The sequence below is a fragment of the Musa acuminata genome, chromosome BXJ2-6 (assembly GCF_036884655.1).
Source record: "Musa acuminata AAA Group cultivar baxijiao chromosome BXJ2-6, Cavendish_Baxijiao_AAA, whole genome shotgun sequence".
In the NCBI taxonomy this organism is placed as follows: domain Eukaryota; kingdom Viridiplantae; phylum Streptophyta; class Magnoliopsida; order Zingiberales; family Musaceae; genus Musa; species Musa acuminata.
This window is the reverse complement of record NC_088343.1, coordinates 14767943-14782460: the sequence shown is the minus strand read 5'-3', so window position 1 is coordinate 14782460 and position 14518 is coordinate 14767943. Positions and strand designations below refer to the sequence as shown.

The 14518-nt window shown below is 37.3% G+C and overlaps 1 protein-coding gene across 5 annotated transcripts; it reads right to left on the bottom strand.

Moving 5' to 3' along the window:
• Positions 1-3067: 3067 nt before the first annotated feature.
• On the bottom strand, positions 3068-13530 carry LOC135615056 (transcriptional corepressor SEUSS-like). Of its 5 annotated transcripts, none has more exons than XR_010487829.1 (10): positions 11605-13530; positions 11409-11528; positions 11156-11204; positions 10802-11016; positions 10623-10691; positions 10416-10513; positions 8894-8987; positions 6719-6788; positions 4152-5429; positions 3068-3544 (listed from the first exon to the last, which is right to left on the bottom strand). XR_010487829.1 is itself a non-coding variant. In XM_065113053.1 (10 exons), the coding sequence occupies exons 2-10, from the start codon at positions 12598-12600 to the stop codon at positions 4510-4512; spliced, it is 2631 nt and encodes an 876-aa protein (XP_064969125.1). In that variant the 5' UTR covers positions 12601-12926; positions 13074-13530; the 3' UTR covers positions 4087-4509. The 5 variants fall into 5 exon arrangements, 1 of the variants encoding a protein (XP_064969125.1); XR_010487828.1 differs by having other exon boundaries at positions 3068-3540; XR_010487831.1 differs by lacking the exon at positions 3068-3544 and having other exon boundaries at positions 4024-4326; positions 4409-5429.
• Positions 13531-14518: the final 988 nt, after the last annotated feature.

The following is a 14518-nucleotide window of genomic DNA, read 5'->3' as shown; positions in this document are numbered from 1 at the left end:
CCGTGCACAACAAGCAATAGCTTGCAAGATTTGACATGGAACTTACAAACAAGCACCCTTATATCTCAACAACGAGTCTCAAACAAACTAGTTAACATACATACATACATTAGAGTCAAAAAATAAAAATAAAAATCGATATCGATCAATGTTAAACTACTTTCATAATCCTGTTTTAATAGTTTCGGATCAAATATTTCATAACAAAGCCAATGAAACACATGATGTGCAGCTGAATGATCAGTGCCTTGTGATAAATGCATGTGTATCAAGGAAGTGTTGAAAAAGTTTCTGGTGTCGAAGAAACCAAGTAGTCAAAATCTTGGCACGTCACCACACTTTCTTTAATTTGGAAAAAGGAAAGCTACTATGATTTCCACAATTCTAAATAATTAAGCAATTTAAACATCGAAGGTGGAGTGAGCCGTGAATCACGTGCTAGCCACATGTCACAAACTTGAAAGAGGATGTCATATCTTCTATCGATCCCCCACGAGAATCCGCTTCAAACAAAAACTTTTTTAGTTTTTAATATATACAGATTGTTATAAGCCAAGCATCATTTTGAGAGGGGTGTAACCATAAAAACTATAATATGCTATATTATATTACACGAAAAAACTTTAATATTAGAATTAAAATCAAATAACAATATATCATATTTATGATGCGTATCTTTCGATGTCATTTAGAAAGAATTTTATCTATTTACAGACATCGTTTTCGGATCCATAAACTATAATAATATCGATTTGAATTAGATTTATAATATATCTTATTAATAAGATAAGATCATATAATCTAACAAGAAAGAGAACTTTATAGATAGATATATTACATCTATATCTATATGTATAATATATTTTATCCTTGAAATGTCTATATAGATAGATAGATAGATAGATAGATATTGCGTAAATAATAGCAAGGGGGAGATCTTGTTGGGTTACAAATAGGCAATATAATATTTCAAATTTTCATTGCACAATAAAGTAGAAAGGAAGAGCCTTGTGATTATAAACCTTGGCGTCGTTTTTACTAAGCCACAACATCGAAAGAGAGAGAGATGAAATCGAATATGATTCAGGTTGTTGCTATGTCCTTTGGATGTCAACTTGTGACCTCCACAAAAAGCTATACCGGACCAGAAAATACCATTTGCGATTGAAAGCCAATAAGGATCTGAAACTTTGTACGTCTATCTTAATTTGGTGTGCATTTCGATTCACGTACAAGATTGCAAAATCATGTCTCAGTTATGTACTTCCATCTAATTATCTACCAACATCGATCTAATTTGATAGTTTATTTATTACAAGGTCGTCAATTTTATTTTTTTTATAAATAATAATTATTATTATTATTACTGCTGTCTATTAAATTAGTTTATTGTTTAGATCATAGTAGTGTTCTGTAGCTTCCTTTTTTTATCCAAAAGAAAGAAAGGAAGTTAGCATCTTGATCTTTGTTTTGGGCTACTTGACTTCGTTGACACCAAAAACTATTTCAACACTTGTCGAGATACATACACACGCATCTATCACAAGCCACTTATCATTCAGCTGCACCTTGGCTTTGTTATTTGATCCGTGATGCTCGAAAAGGAAGACTGTGAAAATAGTTTGTTTCACATTCATAACATCAGCTTCGGCTGCATTATTGCAGCATATATGCATCCATGGATTCCCGTGCACGATAAGCAATAGCTTTCAAAGATCTGACATGGAACATTATAAACAAGCACCGAGTTGATTGTTATATATCAATCAATTGATTCTGAATCAAACTAGTTAACATACATACATACATACCGATCCAATAGTATATATGTACATAGATCGCCCTCCACCCACCGGGTGATACTGGTCACTTGACCCCCCGTATCAAGCGATACAGGATCTATACCGGACGGTAATGATCGAAATCCGATCATTACCGATCAAGGGCTAAGATTGCCCTATTTCAAACAATCAATTTGATCATTTAAGACTTAGAAAATAATTTTTAAACTCTTTCCTCTCCCCTCTTTCAATTCATTTCACACTTTCAATCTCTTAGAATATGTCAAACTCTTTTTCATTTATCTCTTATTATTCTCATATTTTCACTCTCCTAAACTCATCAAAATTATGATTTGTGAATTGAATCAAATTTAAGAGACCAATTTGAAAGGATTAAGAGGAAGAACACTCTTTTTTTTTATTTTTTATTAATTTATGAGATGAATAAACCTATTCTATATGATATATGACTGAATGTCTAATATATTGCTTAATATGTTTTTGATTATAGAATGATGTTAACTATGAAGTAATTAAGGTCTCATGATTAGTGTGTTTAATATTATTTTTTAAAAATTAAATACTAAATAGATCAAATCTTTATATTTTATGCATATCAAGAATTAAATCATATGTTTGTTATAGTATAATAAATTTAATTAGATTTAATTAATTTTTTTTAATATTATAATTAATAATTTTAATAATTTAATCAAAATTTGATAAATATTCAATCAATTCAATGTAATCAAAAATATATATAATACTATTCTTTCCTAATTTACATTATTTTTACTAAACTTATACTATATTTATATTTATTTATAACTTAATAATCCTAATCTAACTTTTTTTTCTATTTTTAGTATTTTAATTTTTTTTTTATGATTTTGGATGTATCATCGATACGTACTTACATAACATCGATACACCTCGATACATACCATATCAAGCAAAGCTCGATACACCGATATACACCGAAATTACAATCCTGGGTTGAAATAGTTTATGGTGTCAAGGAAGCCAAGTAACCAAAACCAAGATCAAGATGCTAACTTCGTATGTCACAACACTTTCTTTTGAAAACAGAGAAGCTACATTACACTACTACGATTTCCATAGTTCTAAACAATAAACTAATTTTGTACAAAGAGATAGAAAGAGGCTTATAAGTACTAATTTGACATTTTTGCATCCGTCAAGATTTAGCAAAAACTACAAATAATCAACATCAACATTACACATTTTAAGATTTTGATTCAGTAACTTTTATCACAATGTAAACCTGTAAGATCCATAGCAAACTTTAAATGCACAAAAGAACTTTCAAGATTACAAGAAGAGAGGCATTTATGGACATGTAACCTTAAAAGTAATTCGAACAGTACATATATATATCTTCTAATATACCAAAAAAAACAAATTTCCTTGCATACCTGACATCACTGCACTATAGTCGGTTCATGAACAATTGTTATCTGCCATGCTTATTCCTGCAAAATTTGCTCTTCTTTGTGAATTCCAGTCCAGATATCCCAAGTATCAGAACTGTTATACCAACTGATCCACATGACATTCTAATATTATATTCTGATCAACCAACAATCCATTCCAAGATGAGATCGTGGTTCTAAATAAGAGGATCCAACTGCAAGGAGGAACTGAGCAAACTGCAACCTCAAGAGAATTAACTGTCAAAATCTGTTTCCTCCACCACAGAGGCTTGATGTGTATTTGGTGCCAAAATAAACCATCAGAGCTTACTTGCAAGAAGAGGGATGTGTCAATAACTACAGCCCCGAATACCTTGTCTAAACAAGCAATGGAGAGTATATATGCAAGAAAGATAAACAAGACGATAGAGAGATATATATTATAAGCTTACCTCTGAGAGACTCTCAAGAGGTGAAAAGAACAAAATCTAAAGTTCATATATTACATAACTAACAATTGCAGTTACAAGGGCAAACAAACACAGTTAATACAGAATAATCAGAGGCTTTATGTGCAATGTTAGAAGACTGCTGTAAAGAATAAGCTTCAGATGGGCATGCAATTATTGAATAGACCATACAACATGTACAGTACGCTACTTAGGAATTAGATCACAAAGTAATGTCATTACAGATTCATTCAGCTTTAATGTCCAGATTGTCATCCAGTGTTCCTATTATTTATGATTTATTCGACTGTAACTTTTAAAAACATGCAAAACAAAGAAAATTGTGTGGCAGAAAGAACATAAACATTTTATCTCATTCACAGAAGTATCGACTTTGCGATCAAATTTTGTAGTCTTGCGATATTTGACTGAAACAACCAAAAAGATAATATAAATCCCCAAAAAGAGAGGGTGTGGTGTCGGCTTACAATTTTTTTCTCTTTCGCGTAAACCTCCACTGATTTAAGCTGATACTTTGAAAATACCTTTCTGCTGTATGCATAGCATGCAAGCTAGCACAAGGAAGCTACTCTAATCTGCTTGCTTGCTCTCCTTTTGTAAATATGATGCTTACCATGATGTCCCTTGATGAAAAAGTTGTCACTAATTCATTATAAATGTGGGATGCCTCAGATGCAAATCAAGCTAAACTAGACATAAGATTAATACAGAAAGTGAGAATTACATGGGCTGCAATGGACTGGAACACATGTAAATGAGGTGGTGGTAAAAGTCCTTCAGCTATTGCCCATGTACTATTGTTGCAAAATAAGTCTGTTTCACTCTTTAAGGTGAGGATTTCCAATCAAACTGAAGATTGTCAAAACCATTAACATGTCCAGACCCACTCAAAAGCCTGCTTTCCATGTCCTGCAACTGCTGATGATTCATGGTGTGTGGATACTGTGACAGGTGGTTCATCCCAACCCTACCAGTCATGGTCATAGTATCATTTGCCATAACCGCTCTTAATCCATTAGCAGTTGTTGATTGATCAGTCATACCCATGGCACTGAAACCCATTTCTCCATAACCCGAGTTGTTTGCCATCCCGTTTCTGACCAGACAATCAACTCCGTTCAAAGCAGGTGTAACACCATTAAGTCCCTTCAACTCATCTTCCAAGTTGCCTACACCATTCAGCTGAGAGGACATCATTTCCTGTAAGATTTTCTGCACAGAACTCTGTGATCCAGTTGGGTTGGCTTCATGAGACTGTACTGGAGGTTGTTGCAACATTGACATATTTGCAGGTGGAGGAACAGAGTTCAAATGAACAAGGTTATGAGAGGTTGGGGCATTGTTACCACTTAATGCGGATGGCATCTGAGAGGGAAAAGGAGACGATGCATTTCGTTGGGAAGGGAGCAGTGAATTGGAGGAGCTGGCTGATGGTATTGGAACCACACTCCCACCACCACTATGGTCATTTGTGGTGCTAACCAGGTTTCCTTGCCTTGAATTTAGAGAGTTCTGGTGAAGAAGCTCCGATATGGAAGTTGTGGTGCAGGTCGCGGTTAGATTTCCAAGGGAATTCTCAACATTCATTGCACCATTACAACCAGCAATCTGAACACTATTTACATGAGAAGAGCTCTGATCACTGTGGATTGAGTTTTGGGCAACCATCTGGTGATCCTTGGGTTGTTGGGTTTGTTGAGGGTGCAGTCCAAAAGAAGCTTTTCGTGGGAAGCTGTTTAAACTATCTGAACAAAAGATGAAATTGACAAGATAAAATTTAGAAATAGCTATTATAAAACATACTGGTCAGACTGAACTTGATACTGTGAGAAACTTTCAAACCCTTCAATCAAATTTCAAGCTAACAAAGGTCACTTTCATAAAGGGAAAAAAATATCAACGGTTACTTTCCAAGTCATGACTAATAGTTTGAAAAAGAAATTCCATATAATTAAAAATATGGTTATCCCTTCCAGCTCCATATCATTGACAAGCCACGTACCACGTTTTTCTCATAGATGAACACCAAAATAAAAAACTGTGATTTTACAAACAATCAACAGTATCTCTGTATCTTATGCATCATGAACATTACAATCCCATAGCAGCCTGGGTTATTCATGGAGGATGGCACATAGTACACACTATCGATGGTATCATGAACCAAGATCAGGAGCACTATCATATATCTTACTAAATTCTAGATATTTTATTTGAGCAGAGATACAGAAAAAACACAACAATAAGAAGCCATGATGCCCAAATATTTCAAGTCAGCTACATAGATCTTTACCATCATTGTGTGCAAAGCTAATACTCCTTAGATACAACAATAGCATTCAAACCTTGATATATAGCTTTTAGAGAAGGCTCCTTGGGCTTACCTCTACCTTTACTCACACCACGGGTACTTCTTGTCTCACATCGTCTGACCAGAACCTCTATAGATCCCTTCAAAACATGTCTATACCATCAAAACTTTAGATGGTTCTCCCTTGTTTAATTTTGTATCAGAGCTACAACCAATCATTTACAAATAAAAATTCTTTTCTATCTTTCCAGGTAACTACAAATATCCACCTCAACATGCTCATTTTAGTGACACAAATTTTGTGCATGTTGCATTTTAATTGCTTAGCTGGTTCTTTGAAATGATGACTCAGAACGGATCCCTAATCAGTCAACTGGGTTGCCATGGCTGCTATGACTAATAGGCTTAAGGAGGCATAAAAATTCGATAGTGGCAAGCACCATAGCAGCCTTGGAATTGCTTAGAAACTGTCCAGAAACCTAAAAGCCAAAACCAGTGGCACACATGGTGGTGTAGTGCCTGTAGACCCAAGCCTATAGTGACATCTATGGTAACAACCACAGCTGCTTTTTAAAACATTGCATTATCTAGATCAAAGCAAAGAGTTCACTACAGAGTTCTAGAAGGATGTTTAAACAGCAACTGAGCAACTTAGAACTTGTTAATGTGCCAACCAAAAATCTACTATGAGGCATGCTCAGATAGAGGAAGGAATAAACTTACCCACAGGTCCAGTCCTGGTTTCTCTGCTGTAATCAATCAGGTCTTTCATACTATTAACCACCTCCGATATCTGTAGATTCAATAATTCAATAAAAAGGTTTAAAAAATGCCTCTCTTGAACTTAGTTTCATCACATCTTGCTTAATGAAACACATATGAGAATACTAATGAAAAATATTGCGTGCCATTTGGAATGCTTCTGAAATACAACATAGAAAAACCCAATGAGAAACATGTAATACCACTCATCAGTAGTCAACTACATCCTGTACAATCATTCTGTAAGTACGAGATGCTGAGGTTCAGTGGATCAGCCAATCTGAATCAAGTTTCATCAGTCCTGAAGCTGACTTTGCCGATATTTCAAACTTGTTGCCAGAGAAAGTGAGAGGATCACTGAAACTGGAAACACCTGAGCATGGTAAATTTTGCCTGGTAGATGCCGACTTAGCCAATTTATTGGTCTTTTAGCTAGAGTTTACCAACTAAAGAGGGAAAGGAGGAAGAAAGAAAAGAAGCAAAGGAGGACGAGAAAAGAAGAAATAAAATCTACCCTTCACCACTGATACATGCATATGACTCCCTTTTCATAGGGTTTTTTATAATATCTATGATTTACTTTTGTAAAATATTTCAAAATTATCTGAAATAATACATATGAAAATTTTCTAGCACATACAGTTTTACCTTTAACATTTACCCCTTTTTTTAATCTTTTGATTTTTTATATTTGTCATTTTATAGTAATTTGTATTTGATCTATTACTACCAATACAATCAGACAGATCCCAAAGAGCCAGACCATAGGCTGATCACAACCGAGCAAACCTATGGAGATGCTCCACGTAGATCTTAAGTTCGTTCATGTTACAAGTACCAACTAGACAAGTATAGGCATTAACAGAGACCAGGTTACAGAATACAAGAAAGAAATATTGTGTCCCTAGGATTTTTCAAAGACATTTCCCTCAATGGAATAAAAGCTAAATTAGCTAATGTTGGTGAAAAAAAGCTATTGCACATGCTTGACAGAATAGTGTGTCATAAATCTGGACAAACTGTAACGACTTTAAACCTTTGCGCCAGATTTAGAAATCCCTTTTAAAAAGTCAAAACCTAACATGTAATGTGCATTCTATGCCTGATTCATAACTAGATAACTTCTTTGGTCCTTCAGGAAGGCCCAGAAAATACCATATTCATGAAATAGAAACATAAATGTGCTTTTATCAATGTGATATATGCTGAATTATTTGATTCGAATCAGAATTGTCAATCCATATCTTAGGTGAAATTGATTTTGGTCAAATTAAATTGCATATTTTAGAGTTTGTTTGATGTACTGTGGGGAATGTTATGCTTAAATATTCATGTACTGGTTAAGAATAAAAGATTCTCTCCGAGCTTGATTACTGTACCATAATGCACTTGAGACAATTATGTGAGTTACCTCAGGGACAAGCCCAAGAAAAAGCAACATTACTGGTTTACATCCATTAAAGTGTGTGTCCTTAGTGGCACCATCAAGAACCCATCAAAAACCAAGCAACCTGAATATTTATTTAGTCTTAAGCATGAACAAATAAGGTATTAAGACTTACAAGCAATGCTTAAAGAAGGAATTCCACAATAAAAGTGCAGAATCTAATGGAAATAAAAAAAACGATATTCTGACTTATTTTGCCAATAGCTAACTCAATATTGGATATAGGCTCTGAAAAAAAGAAGCTGCAGTTGAAAATTTTATTTAGCCAGCCATCTCATCTAAGATCTAGCAAATATCTAAACAATCAGTGACTCCTCATAGTCTGAACTTTAATAATGCACTAGTTCAGATTTTACATTGTTAGTTATACCTATTGCCCTATAGGTACCAAGATTTAGCACATGGAATCTTACATCTGCAAGTCTTAAACAGAATCGAAAGAAGATTTTCTGAACATAACATTTTTAACCATGCATTAGAAAAATATTCAGGATGGGGATGGAGTAGAAATAAATTAACCAACAAAAGAGAGCTTATCAAATAAATGGATAAGCACTAAAGACAAAAAAGGCCAAGGAGTTGAGCAAATTGCAACAAGTTGCAACTTAAATAACAGAAGAAAGAAGTCAGCTAACAGGTAAAACACACTATCACGAAAACAGGAACTGAAGTATCAGAAAGCAACCAACCTGAAGGCAACGGATATATCTTTTCGTATATCCTAGATCATTTACTAATGGCACCTCCAGAGTTTTAGCCAATTGACGAGCAGACACCACAAATCTGACATACAACTCCAAAGTTGTCATAATAGAATTATATTATCCTGATTGAAGATCTGAAAAAATAGAAATAAACTGGCACACAGAGCATCCACTGTTCCGCGGTGCGTTAATCATAACCTAGGACACCTTGCATGCAAGGTAGATAAATGTAAAAACAAACATGCAATTCAAGAAACAAATAATATAATGTAAATGACTACAAAAAAGACTTTGGTTCTCTAATTTAAGTTAACCTGAAAGCAAGGAACTTGATTGTTCTTTTGTCTCTACTTTGCTCCATAAGCTTGGCATAGGACAAGCAAAGGCTGCAAAGCCCTATGCCATTAACAGGACAACGCATCTCAGCAAACAACCTTCATTAATTGGCTATCAAGAAATTGGCACCCAAACAACTATATAACCAACTAGAACAATTTTCTTCCTCAGCAGCAATTTATTTGAGAATGGCAGCAAAGATAGATAGATTGACAATAGAAGCGATGGAAGGACTATGGAGTTTTCCTCAAGGTATTCAAGGATGGCAGAGGTAGACATGCATTGACATGAATTGCTCGTTATGGCAACTGGACTAGAGAAATGTGCAATTCATCTGATGGAGACTTCAAGGTCTTCAGCTTGCCTCATCAATTCATGGCCAGACTCATGGCTTTTATTTTACGATCTCTAAGGGAAACAATGAAGATTTTATGGCTATTTTTACAAATGGATGGTGGATTTTCAAGGGCATCAAAGACTAAAATTAGTCAGCATGGCTATAAGCAGAGGCATTGGGAGTTGGAGAGCAGTGGGTTCAGTGCTTCAGTTGTCTCCCTACATCACCCTATAAGAAGATACATATAACATGTGATATTACAGCCCGTCAGAGTAGGCCATATAACTGTAAACCAGTTTAATATCTATAAGTAGCCAAATTGACGATAAAGCTTGTTACATCCACAGCTCATCTCACCAGAATCACACGCACCTTACACACCTCAGTACATATTCTACCAGCAGAGGTTCACAAGGACATGATACCTGAGTTCCTGTCATGTTATCAAATGGTTGCTAGAGAGTTTCATATGCTTCTCTATTAGGCCAATAGAGACCTTCCTATGCAACACAGGGTTTGCTATAATGAAATTAGCTTGATAGCATGAAATAATATGGAACATCACCAGATAACGCATCCTAGACCAGAATTTTATAGTTTTATAAATCATGTATCACGATTGACTGAAACCTAAAGAATGCTATTGCACCAGGAAAAGTAAGATTCAACCGACTGTTTCATTTTCACATGCCTATACAACCACAATTGCAACATAATACATTACATATAAAATGATGTTACATGTAAGTGTGTAAATTCCAAAACCAGTCTAAAGATAAGAACATTTACATCTAACCAAGCAAAACCAATATATTATAGGTAGAGAAGACTTACGAATTACAAGTATTTTGCAAGTCCTGAGCAGATATGCTGGGAGGTGAATTTTGAGCTGTATTCTGATATTTCTGCGCGGCGGCCCCAAGTTGACTCACCTGAAGCAAGGGACCCATTGATACACCTTATCAAGGACTACAAGGACATCATTTGGATGCTACATTACATTATCCAGATAACATTTACATGACCATATGTCACCTATACCTGTGGTATTAACAACCTTCGAGGAACAAGCTCCTCATGCTGCCTGGCACAGAACTCCCACGAACATATCTGGCCATGGATAAGGAACAAGGATTATGACAGTAAAATATAATATAAGAAGGAAGCTCACAAAAAACATCACTATTACCAAAAATTCAGCTCCTTTAGTTATATTATACCTTCAATTCAGCAGAGAAAACAATCCGCAGTTGACCTTCACGCACCACGCGTAACTGCTCATATACACTCTCCTGAATTGCTTTACCATAATCGAGGACAATCTGACCCAATGCATTTTGATATTCACGAGGCATATCAACATATAGAAGTTCCTCCAAAGTACCACTGGCATATTTAATTTGATATAGTCGTGGCAAAACTTCAAAAGTTGTTTCTTCAAAAATCAATATGCAAAAGAAAATAATATCAAATTACAAGGAACCAAGACATAAACCACATCAGAAACTATCTATACATCTCAACATAATTGGTAACAAAAAAGACAGGAAACTTTATTAAAGGATTTTACATACCAAAACCACGACCAGGTTTACGGTTGCATACTTCACAGTGCCATGCATCCTGAAAAATTCACATGAACATATGTGAAGACGTTAGTAGACAATTTAGTCATGAGATTACAAATTTACTCCATGATGAACACCAATCTGTGCATGAACATCAACCACGATCCATGTTTAAATTCTAAATAAGCTAGAACTAAGGGATACAACAGCCATCAAGATGTAGAAAACAAGTGAAGCAAAGTGTCAATGGTAAATACACCTGAGGAAAAACACCAGTAGTTTGACGCCCACTTCCATAGAGAGAAACACACCATCTCTTCCTGGCATTGGGGGCAAAGTATTCCGCAACAAATTTTCTCCAAAATTTGATATTATTATCCTGAATATGGAAAAAAAAGTGTAAAAACAAAAGACACCAAAACAAAGCACGAAACATGACATGAAAAACTTAATACTTCTGGTCTATGCTGCTGGTGGTACATATATTGAGTCAAACGTCGAGCACACGTTCCTGGCTCATACAATGTGGGTTTTATTTGAGGTCTTATAGAAGCCTGTTGAAGCTGCTGTTGCAACTGGATTCTTTGTTGTGGTCGGGTTTGAAGTATCTGTTGCTGTTGTTGTTGCTGAAGCTGCAACATCCTCTGTTGTTGCAGGAGACTCATCTGTGCAGCAGCAGCAGCCTGAGATGGCGGCCTTGACATCTGCAGCAACTGGTGCTGCTGCTGTTGCAGAACAAGAGCTGTATCGGAATGCTGACGTTCCAGTTTTGCTGGGCCCAGACTTCTAACAGAGTGCAGCTGCTGCGGCTCCAATTTTGTGGCACTGGAGCTACACAAGGTCTGCAAGTTCTGCGATGGACCAGTTTTATCAGACGGATCCATCTGTGGTTCCAACTTAACAGGAGCTATAGGCCCCATATTGCCCAACCCACCCCTCAGCATTTGCTGCTGGATGTGAGGCAAGGAGAACTGTCGCCGAAACTTGTGCATTCCCTCACGATGCTCGTTCTGCGAACGATCCACTGCAAGCTGATTCCTAGATGGATTCTGCAAAGACTGTCTTTGGGCTAGGCTAGATGCTGAAGTGAACGAGAGAGGATCAAGTTCAGCAGAGCTTAGCATCTCAACTGCACTTCCGACACCACCACGTTGTTGAAGACCAAGAGAAGCTGCCGAAAGCCCTCCGCCGGACACAGGCACTCCATTTCCAGTTGATTGGTTGAGGAGCGATGATATGTTGGTGTAGTTACCCAACAAGTTCATGTTGTTGCCATTACCATTACCAATATTGTCGAATTGGGTGCGAGGAGAAACCAAGGGCGAAGCTGGCTGCTGAGAAGGGAGAGAACCAGGCTGGGCTCCTCTCGACATGGCAGAGTTTGTTCGGAGAAGCGAGGCCGGGACCGACTGGCCTCCCCCAACCGGAGTAGGGGGTCCTGAAGGCACCATCTTTCTCGAGGGTAGGGATTAAACTGCCTATATGAGCCAATCAAAGAGATGAAATCTTTGATGCATCAGTTCAAATTATTAGTAATCCAGATACAGGTAGGCATCACCAACTCTGTTTGAGCCATCGAAAGACCGAGTCCTTGTTTTCAAACCCATAGGAAGAAAAAGGAATGGCAGAAGCAGATTCCAAGAAAGAACTTCTGGGTTGCAACATCCCCAAATTACACCCTCCGTTTAAAGAATCACACTCCGGTATTCCAAAAATCAGAAAGAACCAGTATCCAGGTCACAGAAATCGCCCGATAACTCGATCCTTTTTACCACAACTAGAAACAAAAAGGGGGATCAAGCAAGTAAGAAACCGAGCACCTTGCTGAAAAATTAGAACTCGAGGGTCAAAATTGCAACTTTTTTTGCCAGAAATAGAAACCTTTGGACCACAGCCCCACCGGAAAAGTGCTCGAGATCCGAACCTTTTTCTTGCGCCTTCGTCTGCATAAACTAATGCTCGTCCACTTTCTTCCGCAGCCGAAGGCCGAAGCAAGACCGGCGTTTGCTTGGGGCACCGGGTGTGGTGTACCACTTGCAAAGTAACCGAAATAAAGCGGAAGCAGCTTCCCAAGAGATAAAAGCTATTCACGGCGGAAGACAGATTGGAAACCGACAAAGGGGAACGGCTCGCTTTTGTTCGAATCCACGGACCGAAGGGGTGACGGAGACCTCCTCCGATGAAGGCGCCTTCTTCAGAAGCTTTGCACTTGGATCTCTAGCGACGGGGTTTCACCGGATTGATCCCGAGACGTGCCACAGCAAGGGTTTGGTTTGGACTCCCTTCCACAGACGTTTTCTTGAACTCACACACACACTCTCTCTCTCTCTCTTCTCTCTCTCTCTCTTCAGACTCTGACTCTCGGACTGGTGATATCGAGCTCCGGCGGACGCCAAATGCTACTTGGATTTAATTGAACTTGTGATAATTGTACCCCCGCAGTTTGGCCACTAAACCTCGCTTTCACTTTCCAATGTGGGTGAAAGGATCATGTTTACAAATTAGCCCTTTTCATTTACAAAATTACACTGCACTCCAAACAAAATGGCCATTACTGTTTTCATGAATATATCCGATTAAAAATATAGCAAAATTAATACAATTTAAAGAGTAATTACACTTCAAAAATGGATAATGGAATTTCTATGTTGATATTAGAAAAAGGTGAAGAATGTAAAAGAAACCTCTAAAAGGCTCTGCAAATTCCCTTTCACAGCTTTCCTAAACAAAACCGAAAGAATACGATCGTAATAATAAAGAAGTCTTGGGCTTAAATGCAAAAACGCTGGCCACCGGGGATCGCCGGTCGAGTGGGGCGTTATGATGACATGAGCATGCGTGATAATATCATTCCAGCTCGACCGTTCGTCATCTCTCTCCCTCTGCTTCGTCCTCATGTCATCCCTCCTCGGCGACGATGCTATGGCCTCATGCTATCATCCATCACATCCAATCATAGCAAATATGGCAAATATAAAATATGATATAATATAATTAAAAATACGATCCGATCTCTATTATTATTTCCGTGAAAAAGTGGATTCGAAATATAATTGGAAAGTCACATCGCTGCAGCAGCGCCGACTGACATGTGGTTTGATTGGTGGAGCCATGCACGTCAACGTGGCAGAATGGGAACCATACCGTCCATTTGTGTCGGTCTCATGTCTCAGGTATCGTATTATCGTGGACACTAAGGTTTAGCCCTCGTCGTTGTCCATAGTATTCGAGCTCTACTCCGAAGCAGATAAGAGCTACGGACAAGAAGAGGGCAACACAGTCGCTTCGCTGTCATATGTACCAAAGACTTTCTTTGCATACGACCAAACCAAAGTGACACCCAACTAAAGTTGCATGGGAGATGATGAG